Source organism: Phoxinus phoxinus (assembly GCF_949152265.1).
Source record: "Phoxinus phoxinus genome assembly, chromosome: 19".
Taxonomy (NCBI): domain Eukaryota; kingdom Metazoa; phylum Chordata; class Actinopteri; order Cypriniformes; family Leuciscidae; genus Phoxinus; species Phoxinus phoxinus.
Genome location: NC_136894.1, coordinates 28,770,733 through 28,790,918, shown reverse-complemented (window position 1 = coordinate 28,790,918; position 20,186 = coordinate 28,770,733). Strand labels below are relative to the sequence as shown.

Genomic DNA, 20,186 nt, shown 5'->3' with positions numbered 1-20,186 from the left:
TACCGCGCATGCGATGAAACACTTGACGGCCAGGCGGCACAACTTGCGGCATATTTGTGTAACGTTAGTTGTATTGTGTTTAAAATTTCGATGTGTTTACGTGGTTGCCTATCCAAAACAATAAAGGAGTTACATGAACATACATGATCAGTTTCCTCCACACTCTCCTTTGCGATTCATTGCTGTATGGTATTAGGCTTAATTTAATGTTTTGGTCTGAGGTCAGTATTGTCAAAGACGGTTTGTATTTTTATTTATTAAAAGCTGCTAATATTAGTTAACTTTTAAATTGAGTAATTTTGTATTAGTATGGGTCTATAGGCTAATATATAGGCTATCTATAATCTAAATGAGGAAAATAATCCCTTCAATGTTGTTTACAGAAGACAATAAGGACCATAATATGCATTTCTGCCTAGACTATCTGCACTTACATGAAGAACTACAAACAAGTCTGGGGAAACGTTATTGAGTATTTCAAACTGACAATGAATATGACTTGAAAAGAAGCATGTGTGCACATAGAAGTGACATGAGACCAGAGGTGGACAGTACTGAAGTACATTTGAATATCTTTATTTAAGTTTAAAAAAAAAAACTCTCACACACACACACACTCTCTCACACTCTAACACACACACTCACACACACACACACTCACACACTCTCTCTCTCTCACACACACACACACACACTCTCTCTCTCTCTCTCTCTCTCTCTCTCTCTCTCTCTCTCTCTCACACAAACAGCTGTGAGTGAATGAAAGTTTAACGGTACAAATATGCGCATGCGTGGAACACATCGTGCAGTGTCGTCGCAAAACAGAATTATCATTTGCGCATGCGCGTTTTATACTGCGTCTACTACGCATGCGTGAAACGGATCGTGCAGGTGGGATCGTGTACCGACAATCATCTTGGAATCCCACACATTCTAAAGTCACATGGTGCTCAGCGGAACTTATGATTGGCTGATGCAATGCCATTTTGATTGCATCATATTACTGTAAGCTATCTATCTATCTATCTATCTATCTATCTATCTATCTATCTATCTATCTATCTATCTATCTATCTATCTATCTATCTATCTATCTATCTATCCTAAAGAATCCTAAAATCCTCCATTAACATATTTAGAATTTCTAGTTTGATCCCACATGTGACTCTTTGATGCAGATCTTACACTTTATTTTGCTGTTTTTTTCATTAAAGGACAAAATATTAATTTACATAATATAGCAATATACAAACATTTTCTTTCTCAACATAATTTTTTCCCTTGTCCAAAGGGTGTCATAAAATACGAAGTTGAATTTAATTTATTTGAATTGGTGACATAAAACAATAACATAAAATGACAATTATCTAACAACAACAACAACAACAGAATAATATCAAATAATAACAAAACCATTGGACAGATAAATTTAGACAACAATTTAGGAAAATCCATTAAACACATCTGGATCACGAAAAAGCCTAACATTTATGTATTTATGTTCATTCTTAATTACAGAAAGATTCTTTGCATAATCTACAATTATGCAAACAAACAAAAAATACAGAAAAAGAACAATAAAAACTCAAATCAAATATTCGACATTCTACAATTGTGCATACAATAAAACTACAACTACAAAAATAAATATATAAAAAGTGCCAGAAAAAAAGTAACCTGATAATATAGAAAGCAGAATATATATATGTATATATAAAAAACTTTGTAGAGCACGCAAACTTATTCAAAGAGTATCTACACTATCTGTGTACATATTTACTTCAGTCAACAAAACCATAAATTTGGGGTTTTATTACTAAACTTGCTTTTATGGATGTGAAATTCGGTCAGAAATACAAGTAAATGGATCAAAAGCCTGTGCTCAACAGGAGGACACATCGACCGAGCGTCAGTTTGAGCGGAAGCCAGTCTTCAGTGCCTCGCGCCGCTGCCTCGCGCCCCCTGCAGGACCGGAGGAGAGTCGCGTCGCGTCGCGTCTCCTCGCGCTAACTGCCTTCGCCGCCGCCATATTAACACAGAGCTGAGAGGTAATACAAACCGCCCTTTATTTCAATACTTCGTGTCAATCTATAGATACTTTTAATATATACATGACCATTAAATCATTTCAGGGACGACGAGGGAGTTTTGTATTGTGTGTTATGCTCTCTTGCGTCTTTAGAAATGTTTAATGTGTAGATGATTGAACGTTAGCATGGCTGTGGCTAACGTGATGATATGCTAATGATATATACGATAAACTCGATGATTTCATGGCTTTTAAATTGTTTAACATTTAAATGATGTCGTAAATGTGTTTAAGGATAGATGTATTTGAAAATAAAGTAGTTGAGTGATTGCGAATGTGTAAAATAAGGACAGGCTGTTAGTTTAATGTTAGCTCCTAACTGATGCTCTACATCCTGATCTGAATGAGTGTTTGAGCTCCATGTCTTGATTTTGGTCCTTATTCTCTTATTTAACCTCTTATTCAATTTTAAAAATGTGAAAACCTCCATAAAGGCGTAAAATATTTAACACCCTGTATTTGGATGAGGCTGAAGATTGTGTTTTAGGCTCATTGGTGGTGGATATTTCATTAAGACAGTCAATTTTTAAAGGGTTGAAAGCGTTGTTTTAAACACAACTTAAAGGTGCATTTGTTTGCATAATGTGGTTATAGGTTTATTGATAAAAATCAAAAATTCATTGTTTAAAATGTTTTTCAATTCTTTTATCAGTATCCACTATCGTTCTGGAAGGTGGTGAACAGGTTTGATGGTTTAATCCAGGGAAACACTCCTTTGATCCTAAAGCATTATTATTAAACCTAGTGAGCTATGTAACTATGCAGTTATTAATTTTAGGTATCATATAGACACATTTAAAACATGTCTTTGATGTCCAAAAAATACAGACTATGGGCAATGGGACACTTTTCTCTTGCCATATAAGTGTTGCAACAGTGATTGAATACTTTAAATATCAAAACTGGTGGGGCAACCTGTCACTCACATTAGATCGACCAATAACATTCCTTTGATCCAGAAGCATAATTATTAAACCTAGTGAGATAACTATCCAGGCAGCATTTTTTATGTCTTTGATGCCCAAAAATAAGTTGCAACACAACAGTGATGGAATACTTTAAAATATAAAAATTGGTGGGACAACCTGACAATAATATTGAATATGTATTTTTCTAATTATTTTCATATATAATATAAAATTAGAGCATCTAATTCTGCTCTAAAATATTTAAAATCCTATAAACTGTGTCTTTGTAAGTGCAAGCTGCATAAAATAAAAATCCTATTCGTTAATCCTATTCTAAGTGTGGACTTGCTATTAATTTTAGTATGATTAAAAAGTCCTAAATTAGATTTGTAAAAGCTCTGCAAAAATACCCTGGTGTTTCATCCTGGTGAGGTCGGTAGATCAATCTCTGTGCACTTAGTGGCTGAGATCGACACAGTTCTGACGGACAGATGGAGAATGTTCCCTAATGAAAGTTTATGATTGTTTTTCACTGAATCATCACTCGGTGTTCAACACAAATGTTGCTTTGAGAGGGTTTGTGCCAGTGTCCTGGCCTGGCTGCACACGACAGGTTTACAAACAAACAAACGCACATCTGTGTAAATCAGATACTGCCATCAGTGGCGATTCCTAATGTTGTTTGTTTTTTCGCATTGCCTCACAGGTGTTTGGACTGTCGTCCTCTTGTAAATTCAGCACAAGATTCCCCAAGGCTGCCCGCAAGTACAATTGAAGGTGAGTGCGAGTTAAATATCCGAACCTCATTCGACACATTGGGGGGAACATGTAAAATGTGTCTGCATATTTGATCTGTAGATTAGATCATGTCATTTTTTGCTCTGAGATTCTGTAATGACTGCTCGTGAATACAGGCTTTGTGAATCATGATATCAGGTTCAGCGCTCTTCTGAGGAGGCAGGAATCTTTGGAATGGTGATCAAACCCAAATCCCATCTGGCAAAACAAAATTATCCATTGTTGCTGATGGTACACTCCCATGAATGTCATTTAGCATCATTGTATTTGTGTTCCAGCATACCTTTCTGACTTCTGAAGGGCAAAAAACTACATACTTTTAAACTTACTAGTAGGCGAGTTGTCTAAATGACTAGTAGATGAATTGGTCTTGAGGAAAACATGTATAACTAGGCAGGTTTTAGGTTTACTTGACCCCATAAGATATGCTCAGGTGTAAAAAATGTGTCTTAAAAACACAATACTACCTTAAAAAAAAACAGCACAAGACGTGACGCAATGCTAGAGATGTTCGTCTGCATGTGTATGGCTGTTGTAGCGATGCAGATACAGATATTTTGGCATGTTGCATACCTTGTATCTCGCGTCCGTAACATTGAAAAGGGCAACTTCACCGATTTTCAATTAAGTCTATATTCTTTGACCATGTGTCCACGACAAAGCGTTTTTTCACGCGGCTGGCGTGTTTTTTAAATTGTTTTCAATGGGTGCGCTGTGTTTTTAAAACGCCATGAGCGTTTTAAGCGCTGAGCATCTTTTTCACGCTGAAGCGTTGAGCGTTCGCCGTTTTTTACAGGTCGCCGAGAGTTGAAGAATGTTTAACTTTGGGTAAAACGCAGCGCTCATCACTGTCACTTTTTACTCAACCGTCCTATCACAGTGGAGAAGGGGCGGGACTAATACCTCACCGAACAACTGATATTCTGTATCATAGCAACGAAGCGTCTCAACTGGAAAAAAAACTGCGCTGCACGCATTACATTCCATAAAAAGTAACAAATGCTAGTTACTTTTAGAAATGCAATATTGTAGCACGTAACTTTCCCCGACACTGTAAATGAGGACATCTGGGTGCCGGTTAACATAGAGAGAACACAGTTCATTTACATATACTTCTGACGTTGTAACTAACAATGCAAAGCTGGTTGGAAACTAGCAAAGTTGTCCTTTTAATGATGATATGAGCAGGCCATATGGTTTCCCTTTCAACTAGTTAAATGAAATTACAGTAGAACAGACATGAGTGAAATCTAATCACACTATGGGTCCTGCAGGCCAGTTTTCATTACAGCACTGATTCCAGTACGCTATCAGAATGGTTTATTAAACAAGAGGTTCCTGTTTTAAAATGTGAGGAGACATTCACAGCTCTTGTAAAATAGATTGATTTCTATTTTAATGTGGCAAAGCTGCTTTTTAACTGCGAAGAGTCTACAGATAAGTTGGTAATATAGCATGGCAGACATCTTTTTATTGTAGTTATTAATATATTTTTAAACATTAGCTGACCCGCATTGCCTTGAATGGTGTTTTCTGAAGCATAAGTGTATTTGATAATGGGGTTTTCAAAAGTGTGGATCGTGGGGTAAACTTCTATAGTGGTGAACGGAAACTATAATAAATATAATTTTTGCGCATTTATAAAAAAAGGAAAAAAAAAATCTTGCGAGATTGATTACATTGGTCAGAAGGGAGAAAGTTGTCAATGTTACAATGGCAACAATATCAACGGCGAAATGAAATGAAGCACAGGTCAGAGCTTTTAAGTTGTTTATGTTCATTATTATTGTGATGTTATGTGCTTTGAGACATGAGGTAGTTTAACGCAGCGTCTCTCGTGACGCTTTTGTTTGCTCCCTGCTGTACGTGTTCATGTGTTTTGAAGGAGGCGTGGCTTTGGAGACGCTCTGAAGGGAGGGTGGGATCTTATCTCTCCGAAAATTGCCTACCCTACCTTTAATAGATGTATGTATGCAATTTCTCACAAAAAAATAACTAAATGTCTAAAATGTAAACATTTATTGGCTTATCATAGGGAATGAGGGTTAGACAAACACGGTTTTGAAGGATCTATGATGTATTGAATCATTATTTAAATTTAGAACAACAAAAAAACTCTAATTACTTAAAATGAATAGAAAGCCAAAAAGAAAATGGAGCCAACTTGTGTTTTTGAATTTTTTTGTGTGTGTGTGTGTGTGTGTGTGTTTTCAACCCTGAAAGAATGTGCTGACACCTTTTGGACTGCGGTGGTCGAGTCTTCCTCGGTCTGCTTGCATCTAGATTAAAACTTTCCTCCATCTGGGCAGAGTTTCAGAACCTTAATCCAATTTATCAAGACAGTCAGGGGTCCGTGTCGTGGGCGGAGGCCTGTAAAGCCAAACATCCCAGTTGTAGATTTTTTTTTTTTTTTTTTTAAATCCTTTTGTTTGTCCACGTTCAAATGGGGCCACACATTTCAGGCCCCAAGCATTGCATTGCAGTCAATGTTATCGATGTGCGTTGGCCTGATAGTTCTGTCCTTGTATTGATTGGTTATTTGTGTGTGTTTGTATGTGTGTGTGTTCAGCCCTGACAGGCGCAGCCACACACACAGATCATGTCCGGCCCTGTCACGAGTCGATCCCGCGTTTATCCAGACGTCAACACACAGAGGCCGCGGGAATACTGGGACTATGAATCTCACGTCGTAGAGTGGGGGTGAGTGCAGAGACGGATTTATTTTCAGTGTGTGATGGCAATGCCTGATATTGATGTGAGAATGATTGTGAGATGATATTAGACTTCTGGAATGTCGAAAATCACAAAATTTAAGTAAATTACAGGGTTGTTATCAGTCATGGAAAAGATTGGATTGTTGAATGTTTTCTAAGCCTGGAAATTTCTATAATGAATATACAATACCATTCAGAAGTTTGGAGGCAGTATATACGTATATATTTTTATACTTTTACTCAGCAAGCATGCATTCAATTTATTAAAAGTGACAGTGAAGACATTTGTTACAAAACATTTCTATTTAAAGTAAATGCTGTTCTTTTGAACTTTCTATTAATCAAAGAATCCTGTTTTTTTAATGTAATTTCCACAAAAATATGAAGCAGCACGACTGTTTTCTACATTGATAATAATACCAAATATTTCTTCAGCATATTGTAATGATTTCTGAAGGATCATGTGACACTGAAGACTGGTGTAATGATGCTGAAAATTCAGCTTTGATCACAGGAATAAATAACATTTTAAAATCTATTACAATACAAGAGTTATTTAAAATTGTAATAATATTTCACAATTTTGCTGTTTTTACTGTATTTTTGATCAAATAAATGCAGCCTTGGTGAGCAGAAGAGACAATAAAAAAGGTAAAACTTGCTCACAATCCATAGTGATTGTTTGATTTGTTAGTGAATCGTTCTTTTGAGTTGGCTTTTTTTTTTTACAAGTCAGTGTAACAGGCTCACAGATTTCTCTGAATGATTCATTCGCAAAATCGGAAAGGGGTAGGATTGTGCCAGCACAGTAATGTATTGAAATGTATATCACAAGATTTGCTCTTTCTCTCGCAGTGCTGCGAGATTGCGTGTTTAGGGCAGATTTAATCTCAATTAAATGCCGTTGAATTGAACAGAACACAGGGGGTCTTGAGGACTTTATTGTTCTTAAACACTGTGGTAATTGCAAGCTAATGGTGTTTGGTTCATTAGTTTGAACACTTTACATGTATAATGATCAAATATGAAGTATCTTGTTAGTTTTCATTCAGTTGTCAGCTTTTGCAGAGGGTTGTGTGAAGTATTTCTCTGTAGGGATACAGTGCTGATGTCTTTATTTGTCTGGATCGGTATTTCATTTGCACTTGTAATAACCGCTGTCGGTCTTGTCAACAGGAATCAAGATGACTACCAGCTGGTGCGGAAACTCGGCCGAGGAAAGTACAGCGAAGTGTTTGAAGCCATCAACATCACAAACAACGAGAAAGTAGTCGTCAAAATACTCAAGGTGAAGAGCGTTGTTGTTCCAGACCGCTTTAAAGGAACACACCGACCTTTTGGGACTTTAGCTTATTCCCCGTATCCCCCAGAGTTAGATAAGTCCATACATACCCTTCTCATCTCCGTGCGTGCCGTAACTGTCTGATGCACCCACCGCTAGCCTAGCTTAGCACAAAGACTGGAGGTAAACGGCTCCAGCTAGCATACTGCTCCCAATAAGTGACAAAATAACGCAAACATTTTCCTATTTACATGTTGTGATTTGTATAGTAACGGCGTGTACAAATAACAAGGTCGCATGAGATACAGCCATCATCTAACTGTGTGAAGTATATTCTCAGAAGGCAAAGCACTGCTACTTCTGTGGAGTGATTTGCACGTAGCGCCTGAGAAGCCCAGTGATGAGGAGACGAGAGTGTGCTCAGTGTTGCGCTAATCACTCTGCAGAAGTAGCAGTGCTTCGCCTTCTGAGAATATAGTTCCCACGGTTAGAAGATGACTGTCTCATGTGACCTTGTTATTTGTACACACTGTGACTACAGAAATCACATCATGAAAATAGGAAAATGTTGGTGTTATTTTGTCACTTATTAGGAGCAGTATGCTAGCTGGAGCCATTTACCTCCAGTCTTTGTGCTAAGCTAGGCTAGCGGTGGGTGCATCAGACAGTTACGGCACGCACGGAGATGAGAAGGGTATGTATGGACTTATCTAACTCTGGGGGATACGGGGAATAAGCTAAAGTCACAAAAAGTCGGCGTATTCCTTTAAAGGCATTCGGTGAAGTCCGGTTGGGTTCAGGTTGGGAAGACCCTCAGACTTAATTTTCCGAGTCGTTGACAAGAACGTATGCTGAGATAAGCCTGTTTACGTTATGGAAGGCAGTGGACGGTATCGAAACCAGAAGCTGCTGGCCGGCGTTCAGATGAACGGGCGCCTGTCGAATTCCTTCCTCGCCCCCTCCTCCCTTAAACCAGAGAAAGCTCTAGATTCTAGCGATAACACCCGACGAGCTGAGAGCTTCTTTTCAAGCTAAGTGATAAATAGTTTTGAAGATTAGCGCCGTTGTCCCGTAATGTAGCCAGTCGTGTATAATGAACTTCCCCTAACTGGAGACACGGAGGATGAAGCTGCACAGATTGAGTCTAGACGCAGTTATATCCGATGTCATTGCGTCAAGCTCATCTGTACTTCAATACAAGATGGAATTGAAATTGGGCTTATTTACTTCCTTATAATCTGCTTTATTCTGGTTTGGAGCTGTGGCGATACGAGTCTTGCTTGTTCCATTCCTTCTCAAACCCATTATCAAAAACCTTCTCTTACTCTTAATTACATTTTTTATTTTTTCCTGATGTAACCAATTCCATGTTGGTTGTGGAAAAAAATAACATTAACCAATAATCTGTCCACTTTTCATGATCCAATCAAGTCAAACCACCTTTATTTATTTAGGGCTTTATACAATAGATTGTTTTAAAGCGGCTTCACTAGAGCTGGGCATTGACACAATTTCCACTATTTGATTTGATTTTGATTCACAAGCTTTCGATTCCAATTTCGCCTCGATTTGATATTGATTCGTTTGGATAATTGTCAATTATTCTTAAGGAAAAAAATTAATAACTTATGTGCAATTCAAATATTTGTATTGAAATAAGGCAGTTTTTATAATAATAATAATAACAACTTTTATGTTTAACAATTATGTTTCTTCTCCAATTCGTTAAAACGTTTGCTGTCATAACTTGTTTTAATGATAGATTTTTTTCAAACATATATGAAATTTTGAGGAACAGGTTAAGTAAAAACATAATTAATATTTAATATAGTGCATATATTTTTTCAAAATTCTCCATTTAATTTTTGATTAAAATGAGAATCGAGAAATCCAATTTTTTTTTTACAGTCCTACGATTCACAGTAATAAACGGGTAAATAACAGAATCAATGATGCACATTTTTTCAAATATGATACAAATTCAAGTTCTGCTGTAAAGTAGCTCTAAAAAAGTTGTGTAATTTGTTCAGCTCAAGTCTGTTCAGTGTTGATTCAGTTCTGCTCAATAACTGTAAAGTTCATCGTTGAGCTCATTTCAGTTCTCATCCGATAGTGTCAGTGCAGGCAAACAAACACTGATGGATATAATCAAATCCTGCCCTATGTTATTTCCCACTGAATATTCTGTGTAACAGAATGGAAGTTAAATGTATTACAAATGCAGTTTTATGTTGTCTAATGGTTTTGTGTCGCTTGTTTTGTCATTATTTCCATATGCAGCCAGTAAAGAAGAAGAAAATTAAGCGGGAAATCAAAATTTTGGAGAATTTGAGAGGCGGCCCCAACATCATCTCACTTCTAGACATTGTCAAGGATCCAGTGGTCAGTTGTATTTCTTGAAGATGATGTTTGATATGAAAATGTTCTGTATTGTTGAGAATGACGTTTCAAATGCGTCTTTGACTGACGTCTCGTGTGTTTCTCCCTCAAGTCTCGAACCCCAGCTCTGGTTTTCGAACATGTGAACAACACAGACTTCAAGGTAAATCGTTTCTGCTAAATCAATTCTGCCACCAAAATGTAAGACGAAAAAAATCAGTTGGTTTAAACTCAACCATCCGCTTGTTCTGTCGTGCAGCAATTGTATCAAACGCTATCAGACTACGACATTCGGTTCTACATGTACGAGATCCTAAAGGTAAGTTCCTTCAGATATCATCTTAAAGCTGTTCACAGACACTCCAGAGTATCTCAAGTCTGTGACCACTTGTACCTAATTATTATTATTGTACCTGTATTTTCCCAATCTATTTCAAACTCTCCCCATCTTGAACCGTTGTAGTTGTCATGTAAAACCCCAGTAGGCCACTTTCTGCATTAGTTTGATGCTGCTAGCTGTGTAGCTGTTACTCTCTCACAAATATCTTATTGCTGCAGTTTTATCATGTTGTTCATACACACTTGCTGTTAGTCAGTGGTGTGGGAATCCTGGAGTTCATGGGTTCAGGTGTGTTAATCTGGATCAGGTAAAACTGCGTCACTGCAGCAGAAAGAGCATCTGTCCCCTGGCTTAACCTCTGTACCTTCACCACTCATTGCCCCGTTGCCCTCCCTCTGTTTCTCGCTTTCTTTCATTCCCAGACCCTTTTTGCATTAGGATCAACAATCTCATGTTATAATATTGAGAAATGTTCTATTTGAATGTATTGTAGAATGTAATTTATTCCTGTGATCAAAGCTGAATTTTCAGCATCTTTACTCCAGTCACATGATCTGTCAGAAATCATTCTGATTTGCTGCTCAAGAAACATTTTGTATTATCAATGTTGAAAATATTTTTGTTTGATTAATAGAAAGTTTAAAAGAACAGCATTTATTTGAAATAGAAATCTTGTCAATTTTTATTAATTTACTGCGTCCTTGCTAAATTAAATATGATATATGGATTTTTTTTTCTTTTTCTTTTAGAAAACGCACAAGACATTGCACTATTAATTGTGATTAATAGTAATATACTGATTTTCTTTGGGTAATTGTACAAGATAAAATTTGAATATTATATAATGTTTTAATATTAGACCTTTTTTAATTAATCTAAATTTAACTTTTTTTTTTTTTTTTACATTTAGTTAAAATCTATAGTGTATTAGTTTAAAAAAAAAAGAAATATATAGAATAATATACTATTTTTTTTAATATACAAATATTTCATCAGCTATCATCTTTTTTAAATTTAAATATAAGTAATCCAGTAATCACAAATGATTAAATAATGGATTATTAGTGAAAAGGTTTAAAGGCTGGTGTTTAAGTGTGGTTCTCTCTCTCAGGCGTTGGACTACTGCCACAGTATGGGAATCATGCACAGAGACGTGAAGCCACACAACGTAATGATCGACCATGAACACAGAAAGGTACTTCCCGCTCGCGTCATCGCTCACGTCAGCCTTTGTGTTACGCCATCTCACTCCGCACGTCTGATTGGCTGAGTGACGACGAGCTCGCTTGCCTGCACCAATCACAAACCAGAGATTGCTGTAGTAAAAGAGAAGCTTTGTTTGTTGCTGTGACATCAAGCACATTATTTTAAGCTAGATCAAATGTAAAAGGTCTACAATTTACACGTTTCCTGCATCAACAGAGATGAGTTGAGTTGCTGAGTGAATCACTGATTGTAACTCTGAATCATTCATTATTCCCCTGTTGACTGAGTGCACATTTGACTCTTGTCTGATGGTGTTTTCTTGTTTAGCTGCGTCTGATAGACTGGGGCTTAGCAGAGTTTTATCACCCCAGTCAGGAGTACAACGTCAGGGTGGCGTCTCGATATTTCAAAGGACCTGAACTGCTGGTGGACTATCAGGTGAGACCAGATGCAAACCAGACTTTTAGGAAAGTGCTTGGTTAGTTAAGACACAAATCTTGCATCTGTTGAATAAACATGCGCATACAGAAACTGTAACATGAAGTCGTTTTGCTGCTTTTTGACGCTCATGTTGGTTTCGTCCCTCAGATGTATGACTACAGTTTAGACATGTGGAGCTTAGGCTGCATGTTGGCCAGTATGATCTTCCGGAAAGAGCCTTTTTTCCACGGACACGACAACTATGATCAGGTGAGACCTGCTGCGTTTAGGTCTTTTCAAATATGTGTTTGTCTTTTTGTTTTGGCGTAATCACAAAAATTTACTAGAATGAATTTGCCTCAATCAGTGTTGGGTGTAGTTACTATTCAAGGGAAAAATTAGATTACTTGGTAAAGTAAGGGATTACTCTTAATTCTGTAATTTAACTACAGTTACTTCTGATGTGATTGCATGAAATACGGTATAGACTATATAACAATTCTATAAAAACACATTTTAATATTACATTTTGATGTTAAATCCACTTGTTTTATAATGTAACCTTCATCCTTTACACACTTATATAATTTATGCAATTGTATATTGTTTATTTGAAATAACTATCCATGTATTGTTCATCTGGTTGAGGTTGTTATGGGATTTAGAAAGTAATTAGTAAAGTAATCCAATACTTTTCAGAGAGAGTAATTGGTACAGTCATTTAATTACACTAAAAAAGTAATTATTTACTAGCTACTAATTACATCTTCAGAGTAACTTACCCATCACTGGCCTCAGATCATAGCACGGAAGATGATGTGCTTGGAGGGTAGAGTATTTTTGAAATATGCACATTTGAGTATTTTATGCTCTAATATTTCCCACAATCCCTTGTGTTAGCAAATAGAACACTGCTTTCCGATGTTATCAAGATGATGTTATAGTTTCTCCCAGTGTCCTACAGTCTATCTTTATAAATTAAAGTGCAGTACTCTACATACTTTGCATACTCACAAGTATTTGAATTATATTAATATAAAATATATTAGGGCTGCAACATCTAATTGATCAAATCTGCCATTATCAATAATGAAAATAAATGACAATGAATTTGATTAGTTGAGTGTATAATCGACAGATTAATCGATTATCATAATAATCATTAGTTGCAGCCCTAAAATATATAATTATATAGAAATTATATAACTACATATACAATTATAAGTATATAATTTTCTTTGTAGGCCAAAACCGGTTTCATCGTCCTGAAGTCAATGGGGTTTTGAACGGATTTATGGTTAAATGCCTAAAATAAGGTTCCTGGTGAACACAAGCTCAAGATATTTTCACGTTTTATTCTATGACATAAAATACATCATTAATACCCCCTTGTGATAAAAAACTAAACAAAAAAAAACTGGCTAAATTGGAAATTTCCACTTTCACAGCTTTGTTTACAATCATGTACTTGCAAACTGAATTTAGGCTTCAAAATGTACAAAAGTTGTTTCAAATTGTGAAGGTTTTCATGATGAATAAAACATGCAAGAATATTAAACTTTTGTTGGTCACAGAACTTATTTTCTGCATTAATCCAACAGCCAATGTAAAAATGGGTTTTGTGTGGAGAGAACCAGTGTGATGCTGACTTCAGGTTGTGAGCTGGTTTGATCTGTTGGATGTGTGTCTGCTGCCCTCTGCTGTTGTTAACCAGTACTGTGTCTTTGTCCAGCTTGTACGGATTGCCAAAGTCCTGGGCACAGAGGACCTCTACGACTACATCGACAAATACAACATTGAGCTCGACCCACGGTTCAACGACATTTTGGGAAGGTACGTTGAGATGTGTGATTGTGTTTACATGTAATACTTTGACCTCACTTTAAGGATTTTACCATCTCTCTCCAGACATTCCCGGAAAAGGTGGGAACGGTTTGTCCACAGTGAGAACCAGCACCTGGTCAGTACCGAAGCGTTGGACTTCCTGGACAAACTGCTGCGCTACGACCACCAAGCTCGCCTCACCGCCCGCGAGGCCATGGAGCACCCTTATTTCTGTGAGTGTTCATCTACTGAAGCTATGAAGATCAACTGCTGTGCTCCTCATGCCAGAGTCCAGGATCTCTTACACCTAGTAAATAGCCAAGCAAGCGGAACCAATATCTGATTCAAAAACACCCTCATTGCAAAGTTGACATTTATGTCAGTTATGTGATAAAATGATTGAGAAGTGTGAACAATGTCTCTGTAGGAAATAAAGCGGTTGTCATGTGGACAGGATTTGCTCGCTCATTTGAAATAAAAGGTTTATGTTCTCTATTGATTGCATCATGCCCATATGTGAAGCGCTGAAAAGCGATGTATAACAAATTATTGTGATGTCTCGTGTCAGATCCCATTGTGAAGGACCAGGCGAGGATGGGCTCCACTTCAGGACTGTCCGCTGGATCCACTCCTGTCAGCACGTCCAGTATGATCACAGGTCAGTCATGTGACTCCCTCCGGGGATCGTGCTTATTGAATTGAGAATTACAAACTATAATTAAGATTACAAAAGTATTTTTCTGTGTTCATGAGGAACATGATGTTACTAAAAGTCATTGAGCTGCAGGTCTTCAAGGAGTTAGTGTCAGCTGATCCTTGACGCATTGCAAGTGTGTTTGCTTCTAAGCGCTGACTGTGTTTGTTTGCCTGTAGGAGGCGTCACATCCATGTCCTCGTCCCAGCCGATGGCCAACATCGCCGGCTCTCCGGTCATCTCGTCTCCCAGTGCTCTCGCCACACAGGTTCCTGCGGCCGCCGGTGCGCAGCCCTGAACACACACATAGACACACACTCGCTCTCTCTGCCCTGGGCCACAGTTTTATGTTGAGTGTAAACAAACTAAAGAGAGACTAAACTAGGTTACTTTTTTTTTCTTCCTTTTTTCTTGTTTTTTTTCCATACAATAATTATATATTGAAGCTGGGACACACAGCAGTTGTTATGTTGCATCGGTGTCCGGCAGTCTTTCCTGATGATGGTGTCTATATAGAAGCCACTACAGTGTAGAAATTCAGAAAATGGATAATAAAATTTATTTTATATGTCCCTATTTTGGCTTCTGTTTGTTATTTGAACAATATGGATATTTGCTGATGAGATTGTTGTTCATCTACAGGTTTTGGGGGATTATAAACTACAACATATAATTTATAGACAAATATCAAGGTGCAAGAACCATTTTTACATTCATGCATTTGGCAGATGCTTTTATTCTAAGTGACTTTGAGTTGATTTTCTAAGTTAACATTCTATTCCTTGGGTACAGGAACAGTATAAATGGATGTATAAAAGATTGGTTTGATCTAATTCTACTGTTTTTATAGTCGATTTGATTTACGTGGTTTTGGGAGAAGTCTCTTCTGCTCACAAAGGCTGCATTTATTTGATTAAAAATACAGTAAAAACAGGAATATTGTGAAATATAAAAATTGGAAATGCCTGTTTTCTATGTGAATATATTTTAAATGTAATTTATTCCTGTGATCAAAGCTGAATTTTCAGCATCATTACTCCAGTCTTCAGTGTCACATGATCCTTCAGAAATCATAATAACATGATGATTTAATGCTCAAGAAACATTTATGAATATTAGCAATGTTGAAAACAGTTTCTGCTTAATATTTTTGTGGAATTCACTACCAATCAAAAGTTTGGGGCAAGTAAGAATTAAATGAGATACAATAAACGTTTTAGAAGCCACTAAAGACAGTAAAAAACAGCAAAGATGTTTAAAATGTTGCAAAAGATTTATTTTACAAATAAATGCTGTTCTTTTGAACTTTTCACCAAAGAATGTATAAAATATGAAGCAGCACAACCATTTTCATCATAAATTTCTCTTGAGCATGAAATCATTATACTGATTTCTGAAGGATCATGTGACACTGAAGACTGGAGTAATGATGCTGAAAATACAGCTTTGATCACATTACAATATAGTACAATCTGATAGCATCTGCTTTTGTGTTCCACGGAATAAAGAAAGTCATATGAGTTTGGAGTGGTGTAATGGTGAGTAAATTGACACAATTTATTTTTTTAGGTGAACTATCACAATCTAAGAACTTTTAAAGTACATATAAATAAGTCTAATATATGTAACATCTCACTCCAAAGCTGTAAAATACAAAAATGAAAGTATTTTAATGAACTAATAAATGTAATGGCTGTTATGTTAGGTTGATGGCTAATTTCGCTGGTACTTGTGACTAAGTGACAATAAAGGGCTACTACTACTACTATTGGTAGCTACTTTAATGTGATGCAGGGGTTGGAAATCTTGTTCAGCCAGCTAAATATGACGTAATATATATTAGAAACGGAGTAAATGTAGGGGTGGTCAGGAGCCGTCAGTTGTTAATCTACTGCCTGAGTTTGTACAGAGATCTCATCCTAACAAATCATAATGCACTTTGTAATCTGCTTCCAACTTATTTTGGCAGTTAACAGAATCTCAATAACCATTGGCGCTAGAATTAAATTCAGAAGAAAATAAAGGCAGGGTAGATGATTTGCCTTAAAAAAAATTATGTTTTTTTGTTATGCTGGTTGAAAGTCTCTTCACATCCCGTTAGCAATCACTAATTTAAGTGGTCTAAATGTATTTATATGTATTTAGGCCGTCTGTGGAAGGTGTACCTGCCTGTCAGTGTGTATTTTCATATTTCTGCTCACACAGACATCACACGTCATCAGCGAGTTAATGAGTATTTTATTATTAATCTATTATTGCTCCTTGCAAAATTTCACATTCACCGCAGTCAATTCACTCATCAGAATCTCTCATTGTTTTTAAAAGAGAGGTCCAACAGTACATCCGAAGCATTTCATCATGTAAGAATCTTAAAGCTCTAAAGAATATAAACTTGTTTCGACTTTTTAATTTATTTAATTTAAGTTTTGTTTGTGTGTGTGTATATAGGCTATAAGTATATGTGATGCTTTGCTTTCTCTATCATTTCGTCGTACTGTATGCAATTTTTACATTGCAGTAGTGTAGCCTACTGATATTTTTGATACCTTTGGCATTGATAAAAAAAAAAAAGAAAAGAAAAAGTTAGACAGACGTTAGTCACCAAGCACCGGAAACCTTTAACATTTCCTCCTGAACCAAAACTTTGGTTCCTGTAATTTGGAAGAGAAATCTTTATAAAAAAAATTTTTTTGAGGCAAAATACACTTCGCATGGGGTTAATTAATGACCTTAATGAAATAACAGATTTGTATTTCCTCCAACTAACATTATGACTAGATTATTGCTCTGTTTGTTGTCCATGAGGTCAAAGTTATCACTGTGGTCTCTTATTGTTTGCTTTTTGTTGGGTGTGTGGGTGGGTGTTGGGTATTTACACACAAAAAAACATAAACTTAGGGAATAAAGGTGACAGATCTATTTTAGACTTTATTTCATTATGCATTTTCTCATGTTCACCATATTCTTCTATACTGAAGTATTTTCCTCTATAAAAATGATTGATCTCATCATTTAGCCAGCAGCAGCTTGTTTATCCATCTCATCACATGAGTTATTCTGGTCAGTTTCCTTGTCCGGAAGATTTTCTTCGAGAGTTACAAATTCCCCACAGCCCTCAAACAGCTTTATGTTTGGCCAGGTTTTCCTCAGGGATTCCTCTAGGTCCTTCAGGGATATTTCTGGTATTGTCTTTTTACCTTTTTTACCTTTACCCTGATGTTTACCTCGACTAGTACTTTGAACTGGATCTTCATTATCATCCTTATTTTCGGCCCAGTGAGCATTGGAATTGAATGTCCCTTTTGTTTTGTGATAGCAGCAAAACACTGTCCACATGTGAGAGGGAATGTTGACCCTTTCCTTCAGTTTATTGTTGCCGGGTACAGCTCCAGTCAGTACATAGGCTAATACTTTATTAATGTCATCTTTGTCACGGCAGTGCTTGTTCATGAAACCTTTAATGTCGTTTTCCATGGTACTCCAACTGCCACCATTAAAGCTGATCCTCTGTGGCACTACATTGGTCAGTGTGAATGTAGATTCAGCAGTGGGATCATCAGCTGCGTGACAGTTAGGAAATAAATGACCGCGATTCAGCTTCTCAAGGCCTTTGTATTCGCTGTTGCTTGCCTGACTGACAAATGGCACCTTCATTTCATTACCAGAGGGTTCGAGCTACAGAACAAACCATTCAAGAAATTAGTAGGCCTACATGAGCAACACAATAAATAAATATGTGGTGTAAAATCGGCACATTCAAAATAAAGGTGATACTATATTTCTGAGACATAACATTGTTACTCTAAAACATGTTAGGGGAAAAAACTGTCAAACCATGAAATATCACCTGACGCTCAATCTTCCATGGGACATCTGGTCTCCCTTTTTTAATCCCGGTGAATTTATAAGCTGAGAAAATAGGGATCTTGTTTGCTGTGTCATACAATGTTGCAAATCTGTACTCCTTCATGTGTTTTTGACAGATCAACACGTAGTCTTTTTCTTTTGAGTCTGGACTCTCCAACACGCCAGGAATCACTGGAGGCTTTCCATTGAAGAAAAACTGGCTGCATTCACTGAATGATTTGACAACTTTAGTCATGATGAATGGAAAGCCCAGCAGCAGCAGCGCAGAGACGACGCTTGAGATATACAGACGCATCTTCACCAGCGTTCACACTGATCTGAAGCACACACCAAATAATGAAGCAGAAACGTGAACGCGATTCATGCAGTCGCCAAGGCAGAACTAGTCACAGAAAGAAACTCTCACTTTATATAGAGCAGTTATCTGTCCGCTGAGTTACTGATGCTTGTCCAGTTGATAAGCTTAAAAAGAAGTGTAGATTATGAACGGCTTCAGAAGATGATATACTGTGAGAAGTACTAAGGACCATTGATGATCAAGATCAGGTTTTACTGCTTAAAACAAGTGTTTAATTTTCATTTGCATTCTACTTCAGTTATTGATATGAATGTAAATTCTCTAGCTTGTCAGTTTTTTCAACTACAGTATCATAAATCAACATCACATGTCATTCAAATATAATTAAATGACTGCCTTTTTCTCCAAGACCAATGTCCCTCTGTTCCAACTGTACATGGTCTCCCTACACATGCAGAAGCTCACAGGTGTGTTTGTTAACCATGACTGACTGACATCTACCTTGAAGCACAAAGCTGGGTTGATGTCCACATCCTTTAGCTTATTGACAGAGGTATGGGGTCATTTTAACACAGTAGTGCCATTTAATGATTTTACAATTTTACACGAGTTTCAACAGATTTAAATTTAAATGTTTATTTAATTGATTTCCTTTTAATAATATATTGGATGATGCATAAATGCTGATCAAGCCCCTGCCCCTTTTGTCTCAAAATGTATTGTGCCCCTTTATGATTATTGTAAATAATCATTGTTATTATTATAAATATAAATATTATAATAAATAACAATACATTTACACACCATTTCCATTATACAAACAAATATTAGCCTATATAAAAGTTTAGCGGAAGCATTTGGCGGGGAAGTGGTAGCTAGGCTAGGCGGAGTTTCCTTTGCAGTGCCTCGTACGCATAACGATTCTAGTACGCACTATACGCAGCAGCAGTTCGCGCGAGTCTTCAAACTACACGAGCAGCAGGTTACAGGTAACGTTTAAGCTAATACGGGAAATGTACATTTATCCTACTCTAAAAGTTGCGGCAGCATGCGAGTTTTACTTAACTATAATAAAAGTATAACTCGATTTCAGACGCATTCTGAGTCTGACAATGTCATTCGTTTTTATCCAAGGCCATAGCAGTGTTATTAGCTTGGGGAAATAAATCTAGTTAAATGAAATCTTAAGTCCATGTCCAACTCTAAATTGTAAGGAATTTATGTCTTTGATTTCATAGTAACACTTTACAATAAGGTTCATTTGTTCATTATTCATCATGAATGAACTAACCATGAGCAACACATTTGTTACTGTATTTGTTAATCTTAGTTGATAATACAACTGTTAGTTTATTCATGTTATGTCA

General features: G+C 36.7%; 2 protein-coding genes across 5 annotated transcripts; one reads left to right on the top strand and one right to left on the bottom strand.

Moving 5' to 3' along the window:
• Nucleotides 1–1,855: 1,855 nt before the first annotated feature.
• On the top strand, nucleotides 1,856–16,420 carry LOC306986801 (casein kinase II subunit alpha). 4 transcript variants are annotated; one of them, XM_079590445.1, is made up of 15 exons: nucleotides 1,881–2,048; nucleotides 3,704–3,774; nucleotides 5,681–5,760; nucleotides 6,365–6,495; nucleotides 7,686–7,797; nucleotides 10,072–10,173; nucleotides 10,283–10,333; nucleotides 10,430–10,489; nucleotides 11,622–11,705; nucleotides 12,044–12,154; nucleotides 12,305–12,406; nucleotides 13,869–13,969; nucleotides 14,045–14,193; nucleotides 14,529–14,618; nucleotides 14,834–16,414. In XM_079590445.1, the coding sequence occupies exons 4-15, from the start codon at nucleotides 6,395–6,397 to the stop codon at nucleotides 14,950–14,952; spliced, it is 1,182 nt and encodes a 393-aa protein (XP_079446571.1). In that variant the 5' UTR covers nucleotides 1,881–2,048; nucleotides 3,704–3,774; nucleotides 5,681–5,760; nucleotides 6,365–6,394; the 3' UTR covers nucleotides 14,953–16,414. The 4 variants fall into 4 exon arrangements, with proteins under 4 accessions (XP_079446570.1, XP_079446571.1, XP_079446573.1 ...); XM_079590446.1 differs by lacking the exon at nucleotides 1,881–2,048 and adding an exon at nucleotides 3,456–3,610; XM_079590444.1 differs by lacking the exon at nucleotides 5,681–5,760 and having other exon boundaries at nucleotides 1,856–2,048; nucleotides 14,834–16,420.
• Nucleotides 16,421–17,558: 1,138 nt separating this feature from the next.
• LOC306987396 (endonuclease domain-containing 1 protein) lies at nucleotides 17,559–18,904 on the bottom strand. The gene is made up of 2 exons (XM_079591600.1): nucleotides 18,502–18,904; nucleotides 17,559–18,329 (listed from the first exon to the last, which is right to left on the bottom strand). The coding sequence occupies exons 1-2, from the start codon at nucleotides 18,814–18,816 to the stop codon at nucleotides 17,667–17,669; spliced, it is 978 nt and encodes a 325-aa protein (XP_079447726.1). The 5' UTR covers nucleotides 18,817–18,904; the 3' UTR covers nucleotides 17,559–17,666.
• Between the last annotated feature and the right edge of the window lie 1,282 nt (nucleotides 18,905–20,186).